The sequence below is a fragment of the Dermacentor variabilis genome, unplaced genomic scaffold, assembly GCF_050947875.1.
Source record: "Dermacentor variabilis isolate Ectoservices unplaced genomic scaffold, ASM5094787v1 scaffold_75, whole genome shotgun sequence".
NCBI classification, from domain to species: Eukaryota; Metazoa; Arthropoda; class Arachnida; order Ixodida; family Ixodidae; genus Dermacentor; species Dermacentor variabilis.
The window spans coordinates 75410-98572 of NW_027460828.1; the positions used below are offsets into that span (position 1 = coordinate 75410).

At 44.7% G+C, this 23163-nt stretch overlaps 1 protein-coding gene across 3 annotated transcripts in view; it reads right to left on the reverse strand.

The window, feature by feature from the left end:
- Window positions 1–23163, reverse strand: part of LOC142569089 (uncharacterized) — a 143718-nt gene that overhangs the window by 59956 nt on the left and 60599 nt on the right. For all 3 annotated transcript variants that reach the window (XM_075678597.1, XM_075678595.1, XM_075678596.1), the window contains one exon: window positions 8163–8238. In XM_075678597.1, coding sequence (XP_075534712.1) covers window positions 8163–8238 — 76 coding nt within the window. The remainder of the gene's footprint in view (window positions 1–8162; window positions 8239–23163) is intronic.

Sequence of the window (23163 nt, forward strand, 5' to 3'; positions counted from 1 at the left end):
GCAGAAATACTGTGCAATGAGCCCACCTTGCGAGAACAGGAAGCAAGTGTAGCCGTGTTTACGCACCTATGGAAGCTCATTCATATCCCTATAGACGATCTGGCCCAGAGGTACATATACAGTGCCGAAACACAGCAGAACATTTTCGTTTCTTTTTTTTCCAGGTCAGCATGTCGCTCCGAACGTGGCAGTCACAAAGGCGCGAAAATTAGAACACGGTTGTCTAACAATTTACATTTCTGGACTGCTTCTTTCCACCGTCTACGTGAATCGCAGTAATGGAGGCTGAGGAATGGCCTTCTGAACGCGTGCTTGCAAACGATAGTGCAGATTGCGACTATCGCGGTTCATGCATTGAAATGTAGGTGTTATCACAGCGCTTTAATGCGTAGCCACGATTTGTATCCAAGCGCCAGTAGAACGAGCAGCGATGAGAAATACCTTCCGTGCATTAAATATTAAGTCTTGTTTCTGTTCCTTGCTTATTGAATACGCGGTGCTACCTCTGCTAATCACTGCACACCTATCGTTTATTGCGGTACTATTAAGGCGAAAATCTCGCACAAACGCCCATTAGAGCATATTCAACATACCAGCTAAGGGAAACCCCCTAATCTTCAACTTGGATTTAGCAAAACCATGGTACTTACATTTTTAGTCGGGTTTTGTCCCACCGAAATATCGCTACAGCATGTTTGGTAATTTAGAGAACACGAAGAGTGCATGTGCAATACAATAAGCAAGGCAGCAGTGACAGCTGATCGGCGCAACGCTAAACACTTGATTTCTGTACTGCAGATATCGCGAATCCAAGGTAAATATACCTGGTAGCGAAGCTTCCATAGGAGCCCATACGTTCAAAACATGGCGGTCCATCGGCGGTTCATGGGGCTTAGCGCCATCTGTATGTGATGGGAACACTTCCGGCGGAAGAAAAAATAATGTGACGCCACATCCGTTAAAAGCAGAAGTGACGTCATGTTGTTTTCGAAGGCGCGAAATTTGTTTTGTTGTCCTGCCTTTGGAGCTATATATTCAAATGTCCCGCCATTCGACTTGATGGGCGTTTTGAGCTTTCAGCGTGAAAAGCGATGCAGGAAAGCGGTTAAGGCCAGGCCAGCCGTACGGTTGTCGAAATCGCATCCCTGCCCAGAACATACTTTCTTTGGAGGCCGACGAAAGCTTTAGGTGTAGAGTGCTGATCCTATTGGAGGACGCCAAGCCCGTCGGCCAGCGCAATCGCGCGATAACAACTACACAATTATCTGGCGGTCGTAACTCACTACTTTTGACTGAACAGATTAAGAAGCGATGAAGCTACCCGCGTCACCAAATTCAGACAAATTTCGACAAGCAAGAAAGCACAAACTGTGAGGGGGGCGTATTTCAACAGGTGAACTTTACGAGTGTGCCTTTCACCCATTTCAAGACGTGCATTGCATTGCGAGTGATAGTGGCGTCAACGCCCCCTGTAGCGATGGGCGCTGAAAAGAAATGCATTTATTAATAATAATAAAATGAAATAAACTTGAAGTTTCTTAACTCTTCACGAACATATAAAATTTAGTAGGAATTTTATTTTCGTTGAATGAATCTAACTGTGTCTCGCTTGAATTAAAAAACGCGTTTTTCTTTCCCAATGTTTGTTCCCTCCAAACATAGTCGCGCTTCAATCGCTGCTTCCATAACACCTCATGCTGATGTCGGTGACAATCTGTACTTAACCGCTTTTCGCCCGAAGCTTCGCGACCTATTTGAATCGACCTTGGCGAATCTTCCTGACCACCAGGAGCCTTGGTCTGCTTGCGTCACTTCCTTGACGGTTCTTCCACTGAGGACGTCATCAGGACAAGCTGTACGAAAGCCGGCTGCCTTGGCTGGACCGACACTTGGCAGCAGCGACAGCTGATCGGCGCAACGCTAAAAACTTGATCCCTGTACTGCAGATATCGCGAATCTTGCTGACCACCAGGAGCCTTGGTCTGCTTGCGTCACTTCCTTGACGGTTCTTCCGCTGAGGACATCATCAGGGCAAGCGGTACAAAATCCGGCTGCCTTCGCTGGACCGACACTTGGCAGCAGCGACAGCTGATCGGCGCAACGCTAAAAACTTGATCTTTGTACTGCAGGTTGGTGTCCAAATTATACATGCTTTGTAACTAAATAGTTTATGCTGTCGCTGCTGCCTTTCTGTATTGCTGTGTATCTATTGTATATTTATTATACCTTCTGTCCACTGCTACTGTTCCTTTGCGAAAACATGACCAAATCTACAGCTGAAAGAGAAAGCCGATGCGAAATCCGAGAACTTCGTGCTGAAATGAAGTCTCTCGTGGACAGTGGTAAATTGATGAGCGATCAATTTGAGGACATGAAAAAGAAGCTTAATGAAGCCACAGAAGGTAGGGAAGCCTGGAGAAAGGCGAATGAAAAGTTATGAGCTAGGTGCATGGAAAATGAAAATGTTATTCAACAACTTCAGAAGAGGGTTGTTCAATCGGAGCAATACTCGCGCAGGTCCAATATAGAAATTAAGGGACTTGTGCAACAGGACAATGAACGCGTTACTGAACTTGTTGGGAAAATTGGTGATGCACTAGCTGAGCCCATAACTTCTGACATTGAAGTCTGCCACCGTGTGCCCACCCGAGAAGCTGGAAAATCTAATATAGTTGTCCAGTTTAAGAGCAAACAGAAGAGGGACAGTGTTCTTGAAAAAGCGCGGAAGGCTAGGTTGCGAAACAATCAGGTTGGAATTCTTGATGATTCCAGAGCATTTATTAGTGAGCACCTCTGTCCGACCTTGAAACGTCTTCTTTCGCTGGCATTAGCAAGAAAGCGCGAATGTCAGTGGCGCTTTGTCTGCACGCGAAATGGGAAAGTACCTGCACGCAAGACTGAAGCCAGTAGTGTTGTCCACATTGCCTCAGAGACTGACCTTCAAAAGATCGCCTAAACTGCAGCGTCTAAAGATACGCTGACGATACGAGCCTGTTTGTCTCTGACAATGATCTTGATGACCTGTTAAAAAGATCTCGCAGTATCCTTTCTAAATTGTCGAGTTGGTCTCGTGATAACGCTCTAACAATTAATAGCTCCAAATCAAAGGCCATATTGTTCAAGGCAAGAGGCAGGCGGTCTTATTGACTCTCTTTTCTGTACACGATGCATCGTGAGTATAGCTTTCCAAGCAAAATTGCTCTGCCCGCACACGCAAAAAACATTTCCGCGCTTCACGTGACTGCGCGTTCACTTGCCTATAAGCACGACATACTATGTTTCTAGCCGAGTTTACTTTTCCATTTGACATTATCATGTTCTCTGAAACGTGGTATCAGGAACACAGTGAAATGCTGATCATAGATGGTTACAGACATTTCTTCATTAATCACACCGATAAACGTGGGCGCGGTGTAGCTTTGCATGTCAAGCGCGGCATACAGTGTGACATTACGAAGTGCTAAGCGTTAAATCTGACAATAACATGTTTGTTGTGATGTACCGACCACCTGCTGGTAATATATCTAATTTCTTAGAATTTACTGAAAAGCTATTAGAGCATGCTACTTTTCACAATTACAAAGTGCTTTTTGGTGGTGACTTGGTACTGATATTAACGTGCTCGATGAAAGCGCTCGGACTCGTGCAGTAACTAATGTAATCAATTCTTCCGGTTTCTGCACCGTTATTACGACACCTACTCGCGTGACACCATCTTGTCAATCAGGTCTCGACAATTTCATTGTCAACGCTGGTGCAGACATCTACACAGCCGGGACTATCAGCTATGATATCAGTGATCATTCGATATTCATAATATGCTCATTTTATATTCACGAAAGAACTTTACCTGATACCACGTTCAGCTACAGATGCCTGTCAGGCGAAAATATGGAACACTTTCGCGCACTTGCTTTGCGCACAGACTGCTCTTCTCTTTATAACAATAAGGATGCTAGTCAAGCATACAATGAATTTCTGTCCATATTCAGTCGCCTATACAATTTGTCTTTCCCGCTTAAAACAGGAAAGGTAAAAAAAACGCATTAGAAAGCCGTGGGTGCAACCACAGCATGTTAGATTGATTAACAAAAAAATAGGATGTTCAATAAATTTCTGCGTACGCGTCATCAAAGTGATCTCGTTGCATTTAGGAAGTTAAGAAATACACTAAATAAAGAACTGCGAAAAGCTAAAGCACTCTATTACGAGAGCCTTTTTGCAGCCGTGCAGAGAAAAATCCAGAAAAGACTTGGACAATTATCAATGATGCAATCAGATAGGGGAATGTGAATCGCAGTTTGCGTGAGGTAACCGTGAATAACGAAAAGGTGTCGGGCATCCTCTTAACCGAACGTTTCAATGAACACTTTGTGAACATGACGGTATCATCAAATAACACGGTCAGTGGTCCTACTGTTAAGAGATGTGCGCACAGCATTTTTCTCGAGCCGACTGACGATGCCGAATTTTGTCGTATATTTTTGGGCTTAAAAAACAGCAACGCTGTTGATGCAGACGGCATTCAAATCAGGCCTATAAAATTTGTAATCGATGTCATCGCAGTTCATCTCGCGTTTGTGTTTAACCTTGTTATGGAGTCGGGACCTTTTCCAACAAATATGAAGAAAGCAAGGGTGTCGGTTATTTCCAAGGTGGGAACCGAAATGACCTGGGGAATTATAGGCCTATTTCCATTTTATCCGTTTTTTCTAAGGGTTTAGAAAAACTGATTTCTGCACGCATTAACAATTTCTTTACGAAGAATGACATTCTTTCTGAATGTCAACACGGATTCCGCTCGGGCATGTCAACCGAAACAGCTTTGTTACGCCAAAAAGAGCTAATAATTAATAATATTGATGCGGGAAAACTAACGTTGGGTATATTTATTGATTATAGCAAGGCATTTGATCGTTTAAGTCATCAAATTTTAATAAGTAAACTAGAAGGATATGGTATCCGTGGCGTGGCAAATCAGCTCTTTCAATCTGATCTGTCTGGGCGGACGCAGCGCGTTGCTATCGAAAAATACTGCTCTTCATATAGGGAAATTAAATCAGGTGTGCCCCAGGGTAGCGTTTTAGGCCCGATTTTGTTTAATATCTATGTAAACGATATTGCTGAAATAGTAAGTGACACATCCATTGTACTATACGCTGACGATACGAGCCTGTTTGTCTCTGACAATGATCTTGATGACCTGTTACAAAGATCTCGCAGTATCCTTCTAAATTGTCGAGTTGGTCTCGTGATAACGCTCTAACAATTAATAGCTCCAAATCAAAGGCCATATTGTTCAAGGCAAGAGGCAGGTGGTCTTATTTAAATGAAGAATTATTGTTGGATGGCACGCCCATTGAGATTATAACCAAACACAAAGTATTGGGCGTGACGCCGTCAGAAGATATGAACTGGACATATCACATTGAACAAATTATGAAATATGTCATCTGCCGCAGGTGCATTGTCCCGTTGCCGTCATTTTTTCCCAGAGAAAGTAAAGTTGTACATATATTATGCCTTGTTTCAATCGCATCTGAATTATTGTGCTCTTGTATGGGCTACCACCACAAAACGTAATCTTCATGCACTTCTTCAACTTCAAAAACGAGCACTTGGACATGTAGCGAATGTACCTTATTTCCATTCTACTGCGCAACGTTTTGAAAGTTATAACATAATACAAGTAACTAACATTTACGAATACAGGCTACTGTATTCTTTCTGCTTCGGCTCCGAAAAGTTTCAAATATTTTTAAAAGATACGTCACTACTTGAATATGACAGAAGTGATGCGCGTACCCGCAGCTAAGACATGTGGTTAGTACCGTAGAGGCGTACAAATTACCTCATGCAGTCGCTAAGACACACGCTACCTTCACTGTTAAATAAATTTGGGAAAGAAATTGTTATGACAAATACCTTGACTCGAAAACAGCTTAGAGCATATTTTTGTAAAGAAATTTTTGAAAAGTGATCTTTGTAATTATTGTAAATGTAACCCATTGCATTGTATATTGTATTTGTATTTGTACTGCTGCCATGTGAGGGCCTTCAGGCACATTCAAGCTGTATGTCGCAGCTTTTCGCCTGGAGGACACCCAACAAGTTTATTGGAAATAAAACATTTGATTTGATTTGATTTGAAACCGGCGCTATAATACAAAGACTCGACTTTTTCAAAATTTAGCATCTCGGCATTGATGCTGTCACGTCCAATGTTTATCGAGGGTTTCGCGGAGCAGTTTGCTCTAAAGCAACAACATGGTGGCTTCGATGATGAGCCTCAAAGAAATCGCGCGAATAAGAAACCATTGCTGTTGCTGCCTTGGTGGTGTGCGACCGGCTGTTGGAAATATGACTGGAAGTCTGTTAACGCACTCTGCTCCGTTCATGCTGCAAGATGTCGAACGGTACAGTGATAACGCGTGCAGTAGTTGGCTGAAAAATTAGTGAATCCTCTTTTTAAGAATGGATTATTTGTGTGGCCATGAGGAATGGTCTGAGTGTGCTGTCGGCCCTTGGAGGACTTCGACCTCAGAACGTCGGTAACAGTGAGTACCCCTTATTACGCAAAGTAAGGAAGGCGGAAGCGCTGCTTCCTGGCACAGAAGTTTATCGCAAGCTACCTGCAGCCAACCGCCCCAACTATCATGCGAAATAACGCTCACTCTATCGTGAACGTATAAAACACAATTGAATGAGCGCACTTCTGGCTAAGTGCGCCAAAAGCATGGTTAACGGCGGCTACACCGTCCGCAGATAAATATCTAAGCTCAACGTTCATTATAGCCCACAAAATAATCGAGTAACTTGGGTAAGCTGTGTTTGCTACAGGCAAATAGGAAGTGTCGAACATCTACGTTCCAAGCCTTGTGCCTAGCAAGAACTCTAACGCAACTGAGCACACCCGCAAGTGACTAGGCATAGCATAATGCGATAGGGATCGCACCGTAGAAAGTTACTGCGTCAGAAACATCACACGCCTGCGATTCGAGATGCTTGCCAGATAAAGTATGTAGAGAACAAATGCGTTAATTTTCTTTTAATTAATCATGCGGAACGTTCGGACAAGCTGTAATTGATATCTAGGACCACTTTTAGTGCGGGCTCCTGCTGGTACCCTTCGCAGAAGGCGTAATGAGCTCCGAAAGCGCTTATGTAGGTCCTAAAATGGTGGCCAAAGCTTCCCGTCATCCACCCAGTCACCGTCAACGATATCCACCGAAACAAAAGTCGGCTGAGCCGCACCGGCGTCACGCAAACCGATTCTAACTAAACGTGGACACAGCGGAGGCTAACTACCGACGCATCACCACGGGTTCAAGTATGGCGGCGGCCATTGTTTCGCAGTGAAAAATGATCTATATAGTTGACGAACACAGCCATACGCTCGGTCGTAGCAGCGACAAACCGGTCAAAAACATTAATGGGCTAGTTGCTTCTGTTATGGCTTGCAAAGAGCGAACGAGGACGAGCAAGGAGAAATCATGACAAGGTGCAAGACAGAATGTGGCAGTATGCCGAAGACATTTTAGGGCATCCCTGGCTCTCATGTAGACAGTCAACCAAGTAACATACACCGAATGTTTTGGGCACGCAGAATTGGACTAGAAAACGCAAAAACAAATCCATACGTGATACTTGCTGTCCTTTATCTTGTTTCCGCCGAAACCATCACTGAAGATGAACATTGCAAGCGCGAGCCTACAACGCCTAAAAAGAATTATCTGCCCCAGTGGTAAGTAGTGGCTCTTATAAACTTTGCAGCGGCCTCTTGCACACACCGTCAATCCAAATGAGTGAAAGAGTTAACTCGCAGTGTTTAGAGAAGGCAAAGATTAATATATCAGCGTTAATTCTAAGAAATTTTTGAATTTCACCACATTCGGACATATCCCTGACTGACTGCAGAAACTGTAATGTCCAAAGCCCATTTTAATAAAAAACAAAGAAGTACAAATGTCATTCATATATGAAACATCCGTGTTGCCTTGAGAAATAGTTGGACAAGCTATGCCATTTAATAGAGCTTCTTTTGAAAAGTTTTTCGCTTCATCCTAAATGCGAATATGGTCACCATTTATACCTTTATCAAGGTTCTCAATAGCAAACTTCTATCTGATTCCGTAATTCGCATGATGAGAAGAGGTACTAACCGCTGTGAACTCATCCATCGTGCGGATAAGGTGTAAAGCTTGAGCACTTTTCAGTGTTGCGTTGTACGTGCTGGCCCTGCGCAGAAACAGCAAGTTTCAGTGGCGTTATATTACTAAATCCTGCAGCCACAAAAGCATTTCTGTACATGCACCACTTTCCAATGACCGCAAAGTAAGATCAAGTCTGGACCTCTCACTTCCAGCCGAAGTACGTAGCGGTTACCACTCGTCACGGCGAGTCGATAGCTTCGATTAGCACCTTTATATTTGTCTAGCGACGCATGTATCTGGTTCTCACAATTCAATTGTTTAGAGCGTGAAATCTTGTGCAAAATCAGCCGTTTCACTCGCCCGGTGGGCACACTTATCTGTGATACACGAGCTTAGGAGTCCAAACTTATGTTACTTAGAAACAGCATGGCAAGGAAAAACATTCGATAAACTTCATCTCAGCCCTGTAACTTTTTTATTTTTTGCATTTCTTGTGGTTGTGAAAACGAGCTTTTTTGAACTATACTTAAAATATTTGAAATTGGTGTGCACTTTAGTACAACATCATTACTGCGCCCTTCTAGCATAAACATTGTGCTCTGCTCGAAGGCTGCTTTGCGCAAAACATGCACCTTAACAAGTGTAAGAGGGCTCGGGTGCTTTAACATTGAAAGCAAGTGAAGACGCCATACGCTAGGCGATTCTTCGAGCCCGTCATATGATTGCAGTAGGCTATGGCTGTCATACTGGCACTTTATGTATATGGCGTCCCAAGTGCTGAAGTGGACACACCGCGCTCCTTTACAGCAAGGCTGTAAAGCAGCCTTGCTCTATAGACGGGTACAACAAGAAAAAAGAGGGCTTTTCCCCTCCGAGGCGGATGCACAGTAGCATTTACCAATGGGCGCTCACTATGAACTGATACCACGAGCCGAACGGACGGTGACCCCACCGAGGTAGAAAGTGGCCGCCCGTCAGCTGCGCGTGTCAGCCCCTCGTCAGAGTGAATTCCCGAACTGTTTCTGATGGTCTATCATGCCGCGAATATTACTGCGAGCTTACAATGCACCATTTCTGCCACTTGTACTTATTCTCAGCCGCGATCCGGCGAAGAAAAATTGCAGCGAGCATAGCTGACGCTGCGGTATGCTTTGCCTGAAAATAGGATCCCTTGGAGACACACAGCTACACACACACATCCTACGTCTTCTATGTTCTGTGGTTCGCTCCAGAATGAAGTTACGACGAGGAAAGTTTGCGAAAGCCAGATGCTTATATTGTTAGCAGCGGGTGTGTTAATGTACTGTGTCGCTGCGTTTTTCGTCGAGCTGGGAGAAGTGATGGAGCAAAACCATTCCCAGGAGAAATGAGGAAATCGTGCCCGTATACAACAAACCTACCAGTCTCTCATCACAAAATATTTGCGAAAGCAGCCTCCAACGCAGATTTGTTGCCGTCAACTGGGCGTGAACGATCGCTGTCAGCAGTGAGATAGCCGAGTGTCGTCTAGCGGCGGTGGTTGAGCGTTGTGTAGCACCGTCGATTGATTGCTGTCCACCAGTGCTCACTGCAAGCGCAAGCTGTAGAATGCGTGCTCTGACATCACTCATAAGGTGTGTTGCCAGCGCTAGATAAGCTTTCGCACTACACATCACCCTGCTTTTTTATTCTCGTGATATGTTGCTATCAAAAATTCATCAGACAGTGTTAAGAGAACGGCTGAAAAAGAAAAAGAAAAAAAACATGAGAATGTAGGTACAGCAGCGTGTGAACCCGCTCCTAATACCTCCACCCGCGTCTGTTTGTACATGTGTGTGTGCATGTTTTCTTCCATTTGCCTAATTTTTATTTCCAGCATTTCTTTATATTTTAGATTTCTTAAGTTTTCGCGTTTGTGCGTGTATATGCGCCTGCTTCCATGCCCGTTTGCGCTTACTCTTATTTTTGTCTTTTTATGTTATATTAGCATTTTTTGCAAGTTTATTTCAGCAAAGTCTTTTTACACATTTTCATTAAGCCACCCCATTCAAAGCACTAACCCTTCTAAGCAGCAGGGCTGGCCTCTTCCATCTCATTAAAGCCTTTCTCACTGGTCTAACTCTCCTTCTCAATCTGCCTACCCGCTGCTTTAACTGTCCTTGCTTCTTGTGTTGTTGCTGCAATGTGAATAACCAACTTGCACAAAACAAATTTTTATCACCTATGAAAACCTAAAGGTTTACAGACACATTTTCTTAAAAGCGTCACGTGGGTTGCAGACTAACTTTGCCTCTTACCCCTGTTCATGTTTATGCAACAGTGCATGCGGCAGCTCGCCAGCAGTGCACATGAAAGGGTGCCATATTGTGAAACAGCACCTTGCTATATAGTTATATTTTTCACGCTTTCAGTCTTAGTTAACAGACGGTTTGGCTGCCCATCACATATATTGGTACAAATTTTCGACACGAATAACGTTGGCAATGGGGCGTCATTTTCTGTCTTAACAGTTTCATTGTTACAAAAACATATTTCAATGAATGGAGCCCAGCAAGGCATTGCACTGAGAGCTTTTGCAACATTCACCATTTATTACTTCACCAAAGTCATTGTCTGAATGTGGCCGTCGTTATGCCGACGGCTTGTGAATAAAAACATTGCCTCGATAAAACACACTCAGCATTACTCAGCATTTTTTAGTTGAAACAAAGCTAGCATAGCTATTCAGAGTCAGTAATTGCGCTTGCAAGTGCAGACGGCTAACGATGCGTTTCAAACGTGGCCTCGAAGACTGCTTTTAATAGCTACCCGAATGAGTATATTGTGCCTCACTAAGCTGATGATGTAAGATAGTTCTCTTATTCGCATGCCTGAACCGGATAACCAAAATCAAAAATGCGACCGCATGAATGTGCTTTTGCGTGGAAGCAGCTAAAAGTGGCGTGTCTACTGCTCTCACACCTACAATGGCTACAAATGACTTCAAGTGCAGATTGCTAAATGCGCCGCACGCACCGACTAATGTTATTTCATCAAAGGGCCCGTCAATCTCGATGGAGTATTTTGGGCATTCGCACATTCGCATTACTCATATCTACAAGCTGGAAAGAACAGTAGGGACTACCTGGAAGCAGACCGCCAAACGGGTCCCCCTGTTTGCACTGCTCTTATTTGTAAAAATGGCTTAATGAAATTGTGGTGACGAACGCCCACGTAGACGAGTAGTCTCGGGCTCTCGCGGCAGAGCCGACACACGATCTCTTAGCGCAGCATTCTTTTTATATCTTTCTGAAGATCACGGTCTACCGCCCCCGGCGCGGCCCGCGACTACGACAACGTAGTCCTCTAGGACCGATTAAAGTTTCTTGCTTGCTTGTCTGCCTGTCTTTCGGAACGCTAGCCCGAGCTGGAGCCTGCCAGCCGCTCGTGCCTCGTGTAGACGCGAGCGTCTAATTTTGATGAGACGCCGATGCTGCTACCGCGACAGAGGGCTCCCTCCTAGAGAGGAGGACAATTCGACGAATGATGGAAAGTCCACGTGACGCGGCTTGTCTTGGCGTTGGTCTTGGGTGTCATGTAAGGAGGCGGCGTTGAAGGATGCAGCAGGGTTGCATAGTACATTGCTGTGGCCGATGGCGCGGGTGCTTCAATGTAGGCAGCTTTGAGGCGTTCCATGGCAATGGTGTCTTATTGACCGTTGACATTGTCGACAAAAGTCGTCCGACGACGCTCGAGAACACAATATGGCCCGGATTAGTGTGGCTGCAAAGGCTTCCGCACGGCGCAGTTAGGCACGAAAACGTGGGTAGCAGAGGCGAGTGCCGGAGAAACGTACGGAGTCCTTGCTTCTTGCGAACGTGTAGGCAAGGAGCGTATCTGGCTGAAGAAAGCTTGTAGTTTGGCAACGTAGTCGGCAGGTGATGGCATACGTGTCTTGGTGGTGGCGACGAAGAAACCGCACGGAAGGCGTAAGTGAGCGCCAAAGACTAGCTACGCACAGGAGCAACCTAGCTCGCTCTTGAGTGCGGCTCTGCTGCCAAGTAATACGAGAAGCAAATGTAGAATCCACTTCCCCGGCGGTTCATGCGTCATAAGGGAGGCCTTGAGATGCCCGTGACAACGTTCAACTAGTCTAATGACTGCGGGTGGTAACCAGTCGTGCGAAAAGTTGTTGTGCCGAGTTCTTTGAGTAGTTAGTGCAAGAGTGCTGAGTCAAACTGCCGACTGCGATCGGTGACTATTGTGGATGGGCAGCCGAACCGTGCCATCCATGTAGACACGAAAGCTGCTGCAACAGTTGGCGCTTAGATGTCAGATTTAGGTGCAGCTTCTGGCCATCACGTTCGCGGTCGATGAATGTCAGTATGTAGCAGTAACTTTTCGAAGGTGCGAGAGGGCCGACGAGGTCCAGGTGTACGGAGTCAAAACGAGCATCCGGTGGAAGAAGAGAATTGACAGGTGGAATGGGGTGACACTGGATCTTAGAGCGTTGACACGACAAACAGCAGCGAACACAATCGCGAACTTCCGTGTTTAGCCGAGGCCAAACGAAACGACTGGAAAAAAGCCGTTGTGTCGCGCGTATAACAGGACGCGATGCGACAGATTGCGCACAGTTTCCAATAAGCATCTGCGAAGGGACACCGGAATGTATGGTCGAGCTGTGTCGGTGTCGCAGACGACGGACGTACCATCTCGGGTCACAACGACGTCCTCCAATTTCAAGGACGTTGACGAATTGCGGAGTGTACGAATTCGGTGCCCTCGCGCTGTTGACTGGAGAGTAAATTGGCATCGATGATGAAAGGTTCCGATCGCAACGTGGAAACGGCATTGACGCGACCCAGAACGTCGGATGGAACGTTATCGGTGCCCTTGATGTGGCGTAGCGAGTAACAGGACGCCGAGCGGTTATTTGCATGCACGAAGGTCTTGTGGTCAGTCAAGGCAGTGAATACGCGGCCTTCTAGGAAATGGCGAAAATGTCTTATAGGCAGGTAAACGGGGAGTAATTCACGGCAGAACATGCTGTACCGAGACTGCGCAGGCTTCACTTTCTTGGAGAAAAAGGCGAGTGGATGCCACGTATTGTCGATGAAATGCTACAGAACGGCACCAACGGCGGTGTTTGAAGCGTCAGTCATGATGACAGTGGGCGCGTCTGGCTTTGGGTGTCTAAGCAGCGTGGCTTCGACAAGGGCAGACTTCTTTCTTTATTTACAGAGTACCTACATGGCCATAAAGGCATTACGTAGGGGGGAACAAAATATAACCAGTAATACAGAAAAGCTTTCGGACAGATATACTCACAAACATAAGCACTACAATAGCATTTAGAGAAAGACATGCAAGCAATCAGAAACAAGCAGGTTTCAAGATATATAACACATACATTTGTTCTACAAGAGCCCCGTCACAGCATAGAATATACTTGTTCGTTATTTGACACATTTGCTTTATCATTTGATAAACTGTTTCATTGTCTCATTGATTTGGGGAAAAAAGAGTAGTAAAAAGTGTTTGTTCTGCAGTTATAGCCAGATATCTTGCCGCTGTTATCACAGCGAGTCGATTTGTAATCTGGTTCCAGAAGATAGTTATAGCGATTGATACCTGTCTGATTGTTATACATTGGGTGTAATAGTTTGAACCTTAACTTCTGCCTACGCATATAAGCAGATCTCATCCTATAGTGGCCTTCATTTCGGAAACGCTAGAGTACGGGCTGTAATTATTACAAACACACTTTACTGCTTGATTCTGTAGTTTTTCCCGTCTATTAATGAGGTAATCTTGACACGGATCACACATTACACAAGCATAAGTATTGTTCTGACATGTAAGAAGTATAAAATTTCTTTAACTTCGCGCGCTGCCTGTTTAAAATGTCTGCGAATAAAATGTAATATTCTACTAGCTTTTGCTATGACAATGGGAATAAAATGTAATATTCTACTAGCTTTTGCTATGACAATGTGAATCTGTTTATGCCAAGTGAGTGATTCGGTGATATAGACTCCTAGATACTTTTCCTTCGACTATGTCGATAAGCGTGCCATTGATGTTATATCAGTGCTGGAATTTTGATAATGTTCTGGAAAAAATTACGCTACTGCAATCTTTATATTTAAATTCATGTTCCATAATTTTCCACCAGTTCGCTACCTTATCTAAATCTGCTTGCAATGTATGTCATTTTCAGTAGTAGTTTCTCTGCAAATCACACAGTCATCAGCAAATAGTTTTATGGGTGATCTAATTAGTTTGACAATGTCATTTATGTAGATTAAAAATAAGAAGAGGCCCAGTACGCTGCCCTGAGGAACGCCCGAAGAAACAGTTATTGGTGAAGATGCGGCGTTGTTTAGCACACAGATTGGGTTCTTCCGTTTAGGTACTTCCATATCCAATTTTGAAAGTTTTCGTTTACATTTAATGCAGCAAGGTTTACAGCTATCAGCCTATTGTACACAGTATCGAAAGCTTTTTGAAAATCAATAAGAACTGCGTCTACCTGACCATTGTTATCAATGGCTTTATATAAGAAGTGCAGAAATTCTATTATTCGTGAGTTGCAAGAATAACCTTTTCGGAATCCTTGCTGGGAAGCTGTAAAGAACGCGGTTGAATCAAGGAATACAGATATGTTACGATATAAAATATGTGCGAATATTTTGCAACACATTGACGTTAGTGAAATCAACCTATCGCCCGATTTAAAAACTGGTCTCACGCTTGCCGTTTTCTAATCTTGGGGAATGAGGCCTGTTTCAAGGGAAAGTTTATAACTGATAATTAAATACGGAGCAATGATGCTGTGACACTGTTTAAGGACCACTGGATATATTCCATCAGGTCCAATTGCTTTTGCGTCATTTAAATGCCGTAATAAATAATCGACGCCAGTGCATCAAATTCAATGTCCGGCATCATGTCGCCCTGATTGGCGTTGTTCAAAAGCGAGGTTTCCGCAGCAGTTACTAGCGAAAAGATAGATTGAAAGTATTGGTTAAAGCATTCCGCCCTCTGATAGTCTGGCGTCACGGTGTTGCCGTCAATAGTTAAAGATGGTATGGATATGTCTCCTTTTCGATTTTGTTTTACATATTTCCAAAACGATTTTGGGTTTTCTTTCAATTGCTTGTTTAATTTAACAAAGAAGGTATCTTTCGCAGATTTAATCGTTGCTTTCAATGGATTATTTATCTCTTGCAAGCGTTTCTGATTTGGCAGACTGGTGTCGGCAGAAAGCGTTTTATACGTTCGTCTTGCTTTCCTTTTAACTTTACGTATTTCTACGTTAAAGCAATGCTTTTGTTTCTTTCGCTGCCTCAGGTACCTGTATGGAACATGAATTGCGATTGTTTCAAGTATTTTGTCCCGAAATGCTGACCACAAAGTTAATGGACAGTGTGCGTTTGAGAGATATTGGAAAGTAGGAAAAAAATTTTCAAGATCGGTCCTGATAGTGGCATAGTCTCGTCTATCGTAGCTGTACTTTTATTTGCGGAATTTCCGCCATCCGTACTCGCTGCATGTTAAGTTCTATGACAACTACCCTGCGGTCACTAATACCTGGGTAAACAGTTCCTAATGATATGTTCTGCTCATTGCAATGTACTAAGTCTAAAATTGCATTTTCTCGCGTAGGTTCCAGTACGTACTGCTGCAATCCATTTATACATTTATACAGGACTTACTACCAGCCACAGATCCGGCATTCCAGTTGAAGTCTAACAAATTGAATCCCCCCCCCCTAGAAATACGCTATTAGGCACAAGAGATAGCATCTCAGACAGCAGTCCGAATGAGTCGCTGCTACGGGTGTGCGGTAGAATGTCCCGTACACTACATTGTTTCCTTTAGATAATTTCACTTGACTTGTGAAAGCGTCGGTGGCCTCTTCAGACCACTGAAGCACTTGTTTACGTTTGTTTACCAGCAGAGCGTCTAGCGGCACCATAAGTCGTGCGCAATAGGGAATGAATCAGTGCTAGAAATTGACGAATCCGAGAAATTGGCCGAGCTTGGTAAGTGTGGTTGATCGGCCAAGGTTTTTGATGACGCGAATCTTGCATGGCAGTGGTGGAATGCCGGTAGCGTCGATGATATGACCGAGTAAATCGAGTTAGGGTTGACCGAATTCGCTCTTGGCAGCGTTGATGACAATTTCTTTACTGGCAAGGCATGAAAAGAACAACCGCAACTGGTGGAGACGTTGTTCTGCGGAAGAGCTTGCGACGAGAAGGTCGTCAATGTATGCAAAAACGAAGGGCAATCCGCGGGTGACGGAATCCATTAAAGACTGAAAGGATTGGCCCGCGTTCCGTAAGCCGATAGGCATGCGGAGAAATTCAAAAAGACCGAAGGGTGTGGTGATGACGCTCTCAGGAATGTCTTATTCAGCGACCGGTAGTTGATTGACCAGCTGGCGCTGGTCAATCAACTACTGAACATTTTAATACCACATCAAGTGGTCATCGTTAATACATCAAGTGCCCATCAAGTACCATCAAGTAGTAACATCAAGTACTCATCAAGTACTCATCAGGTGCCGAACATTTTTGCATTTCATCCCCATCAAGATATGGCCATTGCGGCTGGTATTGATGCCCACGACCGCGAGCTAAGCAGTGCAGTGACGCCTATCACAGGCAAAAGATGCCTAAAGCAAGTGGGGCTGTACTAATCCACGTAAAACGTAATTAGGAAGGCCCACAAAGCTTCAACAAGATGCTCCCTCACCAGAATAGGAATTGGCCTCCCTGGTTCAGTATTCCCACATAGCTCACTCAGTTACCCAATGGCCCTCAGTCTCCAGCAGCTGCGGAGCACCTGACCAAGGCGGTGGTCAAACCTGTAGCGGAGCAGAGGGTACTAAGAATATGTGGATCCGGACAGGCCCCCAATAGAAACTGACCCTCGCAACGCTAAACACCCAAACCCTCTCGAGTGAGGCCAGCTTAGCAGGACTTTCGAGGAACTACCAGACATTGTTTGAGATATCATCGGCCTTAGCAAGATTAGAAGAACTGATGAGCCATAAACATTGCTAAATAACGGACATGTCCTCTGCAAAAGAGGTGTCCTCGATAAGGAGCAATACGGGGTTGGATTCCTAATCCATAAGAACATAGCTGGCAACATTGACGAATTCAACACCATTAATGACAGAGTAGCTGTAGCGGTGGTCAAGCTTTATAAGAGGTATAGATTAAAGGTATTACCAATCTACGTTCCAACATCCAGTCAAGATGATGAGAAAGTAGATCAGTCTCATGAAGATGTTGAATTAGCAATAAGAAAAGTACAAACTCAGTATATTATAGTAATGGGCGACTTCAATGCAAAAGTGGGGGAAAAGCAGCCTGGGGAAAAAGCAATTCGCAACTATTGCGTCGATTCTAGGAACGCTAGAGGATAGATGCTGGTAGAATTCGCAGAAAAGAATAAGCTTGGAATAATGAACACCTTTTTTATGAAGCGTAGCAACAGAAAGTGGACTTGGAAAAGCCCTAATGGTGAAAAAGAAATGAAATTGATTTCATACTTCTGCTGATCCCAGCATTGTGCAGTATGTAGAAGTGATAAGTAGGGTAAATTGCAGTGATCATAGCTTAGTGAGTGCAAGGATTCACTTCAATTTGAAGAGAGAAAAAGCAAAATTGGTCAAGAACAGGTCAACCTTGAGGCAGTAAGGGTTAAAGCAGACAAATTCAGGCTGGTACTTGCAAACAAATATGCAGCCTCAGAACAGAGAGATGATGATGACAAAGAGCTGATGGATGAAAGCGTAACTAGGTTGGCTTCAGAGGCAGCCATTGAACCGGGAGGGAAGGCACCAAGGCAACCAGTAGCCTAGTTCTCCCGAGCAGCAAAGGACCTAATAAAGAAACGACAAAAAAATGAAAGTGTCCACCTCAAGAGATACGATAGATTTCGCGGAATTCTCAAACCTCATCAACAAGGCGGAAATAAGTGATACTCAAAACTATAACGTCAGCAAGACTGAAGCCTCAAAAACTAGACCCAGCCTGAAATCAGTTAGGAAGAAACTTCGCATAGATCAAACCAAGATGTATGTACTGAAAGACAAGCAAGGTAATATCAGCTATATCGAAGGTATAGTAATAGCGGCGGAAGATTGCTATACCGACCTGTACAATAGCCAGAGTAACCACGATGCCTTCATTCGAAGCATTAATGAACAGGTTGCCCAAACTTCTCTAATAACTAGCGATGAAGTCAAAAGGGCCTTGCAAGATAGGAATCGGGGAAAAGCGGCAGGAGAGGATGGAAGAACAGTCGATTTAATCAAGGATGGAGGAGACATAGTGGTAGGAAAACTGGCGACTCTCTATACGAATTGTCTGTCGACTTCAACAGTCACAGTGAACAGGAAGAATGCCAAAAATACACTAATCCACAAAAAGGGACACGTTAAGGAATTGAAAATTTATAGGCCGATTAGCTTACATCCAGTATTATATAAAGTATTCACTAAGAAAATCTCCAATAGAATAACTACAACACTGGACTTCAGTCAACCAAGGCAACCAGCTGACGTCAGGAAGGGATACTCCACAATGGTTCACATTCATGTCATTAATGAGGTAATCTGGAAATTCGCAGAGCACAATAAGCCTCTCTATATGGCTTTTATAGATTACGAAAGGGCATTTCATTCAGTAGAGATACGAGCAGTCATAGAGGCATTACATAATCAAGGAGTACAGACCGCTCCTAAATACCTTGGAAAATATTCTACAGCTATCTTAATTCCACACAAGAAAGTACGAAAATACCTATAAAAAAGGGGTCAGACAAGAAGACACGATCTCTCCAATGCTATTCATTGCATGCTTGGAAGAAATATTCAAGCTATTAAAGTGGGAAGGCTTAGGAGTAAGGATCAACGGTGAATATCTCAGCAACCTTCGTTCTGCAGATGACATTGTTCTGTTCAGCACCACTGGAGATGAGCTACATCAAATGATTGCGGATCTTAACAGAGAGTGTATAAGAGTGGCATTAAAGATTAATAAGCAGAATACAAAGATAATTATGAATAGCCGGGCAAGGGAACAAGAGGTCAACTAGAGGGCGAGATTTGAGGTCAACTAATCACAGGGAATCCTGACCATGAGAATAAAATTCAAAGAAGAATAAAGATGGGTTGGATCGCATACGGCAGACATTGCCAACTCTTGACTGGAAGCTCACCATTATAATTGAAAAGGAAGGTGTAGAATCGGTGCATTTTACCGGTTCTGACATATGGGGCAGAGACTTGGAGATTGACAAAGAAGGTTGAGACCAAATTAAGTACTGCGCAAGGAGCGATGGAACGAAGATTGCTAGGCTTAACTTTAAGAGAGAGAAAGAGAGCGATTTGTATCAGAAAGCAAACGGGTATATGCGTTATTGTCAGAAATATGTAGATCCTACTCACTGTGGAAATCGATGTAAGTGAAACTTTCCGTGCTAGATGCTTTGATTGGCGATAATTAGTGGCAAAGTTGACGGCTGAAGTATAATTTCTTCAACCTTTATACTAAGATGGAAGTGGTGAGTTAATGTTAAAGGTTACTTTGCGTGCACCACTGTTCTTTGTCTGCGTAGTACACACAACACAAAGAGAGAGGTGTTTGCTTGACGCGTTGTTGTGCGCCATGCCTTATAACCTCTGAGACGGTTCTTCATTTCCTCACATGGCACATCGCAGTGTGGCAGAAGTATGAAACTTCAATTGGTTTGTAGGGCTGTACGCGCCAAAACCACATACGGAGTATAAGGCAAGCCGTAGTGGCAGACTCCGGAATAATTTTGACATCGTCATTTTCTTTAACGTACCCCTACATCAAAGTGCACCTGCGTTTTCTACTTTGCCCCCGTCGAAATCCGGCGGCCGCGATTGGGATCAAATTCACGACCTCTAACAATGCCATATCCGCAAAGCTAACGTGGCGGGCGCGGAAGCGTTCATTTCACGGTCGGCCGCTTCTATAGTATCTCTGGACCCTGCGATGCGCTTTAATTAATGCGGCTCTGCTTCTGCACGTCCTGCGTAATTTTTCTGCTTGGCATATTGGCATGTCGCTTATTTTTGCAGAAATAGCAGCGACGTGCTGTACCGTACCTTAACTTAAGCTTGTCCTGTTTCCCTGCAACCGTTGTCCTATAGTAGTGGGGTTTCCTTGCCTCCTTCACGTCACCTTCCCCGCTCTTTTATATGGGAACTTCCTCTTCTCCTCCTCCTTCTTTTCTCTCTGCAGTTCTCTCTGCGTCCCCTGTGGCCTCGCACATTAGCAGAAGGGGAAGCGCCGCGGTTTCTGTAATCCTTCTGAGGGTAGTCACGGATAATTACAGCGGTCAAATGGCTAATGCGGCGACGGCCAGAGAGCTCCAGGGGACATTGTCCACATTCGACGTGGTGGCACGAAAACGGGTTCCTCCCATCGCCTTTCCTCTCTTACTCGCGCCTCTCATCTATACACCGTTTTTTCATGGGCGCCACCATATTGCTACGCAGTGGCGCCATTTATGGGCAGTCGGCATGCTGGCTTGGGCGAGCGCTCCGTTTTGCATGGCAAGTATACGTTCGGCGATAGTTTCTGGTGTATGCTTTTGTGCTCGCGCGGTCTATTTAGCATGACGTCCGTCTTCTGTACGCTAAACGGTTCTGTGAGGCGTTCTGAAGTGGTTTAAGTCGGTATGGCCGTACTTTCTGCTGGCATTGAGGCGAACGGAGCACGCAGCGCGATGCGTGCGCGCATGTGTTAGAGCCTACAATCAGCCTCGTTGATCAATTGTGTATTTCTGAATGTTCCGTTGACTAATGTGACCTTATTGCAGTATTATCCTCTAGTTCTAAGCTGAGGTTTAGGTGACATGAAACATACGCGACAATCCTAACAGCACGGGTACCGTTCTGCTATGATAGGAGCTGTTCTGTTATATTTTGACAAGCGTTCGAACTCTTCGCTGCACGTTACATTGCGGGACTACTTCGTCCGATGGATGAGGTTTCCACCCATAATAAAATAGTTTTGGCTAGTAACAGCAGCATACCTTACAGTCTCAATTAAGCTTGTCGAGCAAAGCTACCGTTTACGAGCTGCGCGAGCGTCCTAAGCAGTGGTAGGTGCTGGATTACAGAATTTTTATTCGATATAGCGCATAGTCCAGACATACGGCATCAGCGGTTACATATCTACAAACGTTGTGAGGCATGACTATGCGAGGTCGTATTGCGGCGTTAGTCCGTTTTCTCTTGCTTTTTCGAGAAAGGGGATGATAACCGAATTTGTTTTTTCGGTTGTGCTCGTTCCGTTCTCTACGACGCACTTACATGTATTACGGAAATTTGTCCTCAAAAATAGCCATCGCATTGTTTTTATGCGATCCCTCTCATATATTATGGCTGCATACAGCCGAAAAAGGCATTGCCGAAGCGCACAGCTTATATATGTATCATGCTGGTCACCAGCCGCAGTGATAGCTGTGTTGAGCAGCGCCATCAGTCTCATGCAGGAAGGCTAACGTAGTCATATAGTAATTTCAAGCCTACCAGACTTGAAATGCGTGAGAATGATGCCGGTGCATCACAAATATTTGACAGTGTCTGCGGCTTCGATATTTTGTGGTTGCCTTAGGTTGGCCGGGCACGAGCATGCGCGCTTATGTTTTATACTTTACTCCCTACGCCAAGCGATCAGACAGTGAGCTGATTTACCATTTAATGCTGGTAACAAAGGCACCGGTTTTCTTTGTTGAAGTAAAACCGATATAAGCAAAATAGTTCACATCACATACGCACACCGCGACTGATAATGCATGTACACCGCGAAAGTATTTGAGCATCACATTTTTGCTCCCCCAAGACATATTTCTGCCTACTGTAGTTACCGATGCACCGAGAGGCTTCCCTGACGACTTCATATGAACGGACATGGCGTAAATTTCACAAAGTACTGTCTAAACATCTACAAATAATTTCGCAGCACGCGACAGCAATACTTTCAAGCAGCGCCACGCCGGTTCACCCAAACCAGACAGAAAGAAAGGCTCGCCGCTCGCGCTGTCCTCCTCGCCCGATGAAAAGGTCACGCTCTGAACCAACGTTACTGGACTAGCTTCAGTTTTCAAACTCGGCGCCGTTGCGCGGAACCGCCACCCACCCGTGCCTTGGTGGTGCTGCAGTCGCGTCCAGCTTCACTTTCTCAGTAGCCGGCTACGCGGGCGGGCTGGACCAACACCTCCTATATACTGAAGGCTTGTCCCAGAATTTGGACGTCACGACCAACCGGCTGAGTCAAGAGCGCAGCACCAGCGGCAGCGACATCACTCGGCTTGCTGTCTCCGCGGTCATTTCGCTTGGCTGTTAGGCTTCGTTGCTGCCGCTGAAAACGTGGTGTCTTTCTCGTGTGTGTGGTACCGTTCTTGTGTCTTGTGCTGCGCTTGTTATTCGGCCGTAGCCTCTACTGTGGACATTTGTTCACGGCGTCGTGTCGCGTACGATGCCGAACAAGTGTTGTGTGCCGGGATGGACCGGCAATTAGGACACCGGGAAAAAAGTGCAAGTCTTTTCTTTTTCCAAAGACGAAGGCACGCGAAAAAAGTGGATGCGGGCCATTCCCCGGAAGGATTTCGCACCAACTGCATATACTAAGGTAAAACATTTATATCGATTGTATTTATGCCGTGATTTTTCCTTAGCACGCATTCTTGTATGCAGGCGAATGTCATTCGTGCTCGTACAGTTTGCAAACGATACGAAGTGTTGTTGATTTACTTCACTCATGACATCGCTGTTGTTATTATCGCTTCTTTTCTGTGTGCAAGGGAATCTTTTTTTCTGAAACGCAGAATTTTATCTGTGTAGGTATGCGCTGATCATTTCGAACCGATATGCATCGAGAATACGACGGCATACACCACCGACTCGAGAACGGGGAAGGTGGTAGAAGTGCCATCGCCTGTGCCCCGCTTGAGTCCGGGATCGCTACCGACTATATTTCCCGGCTGTCCT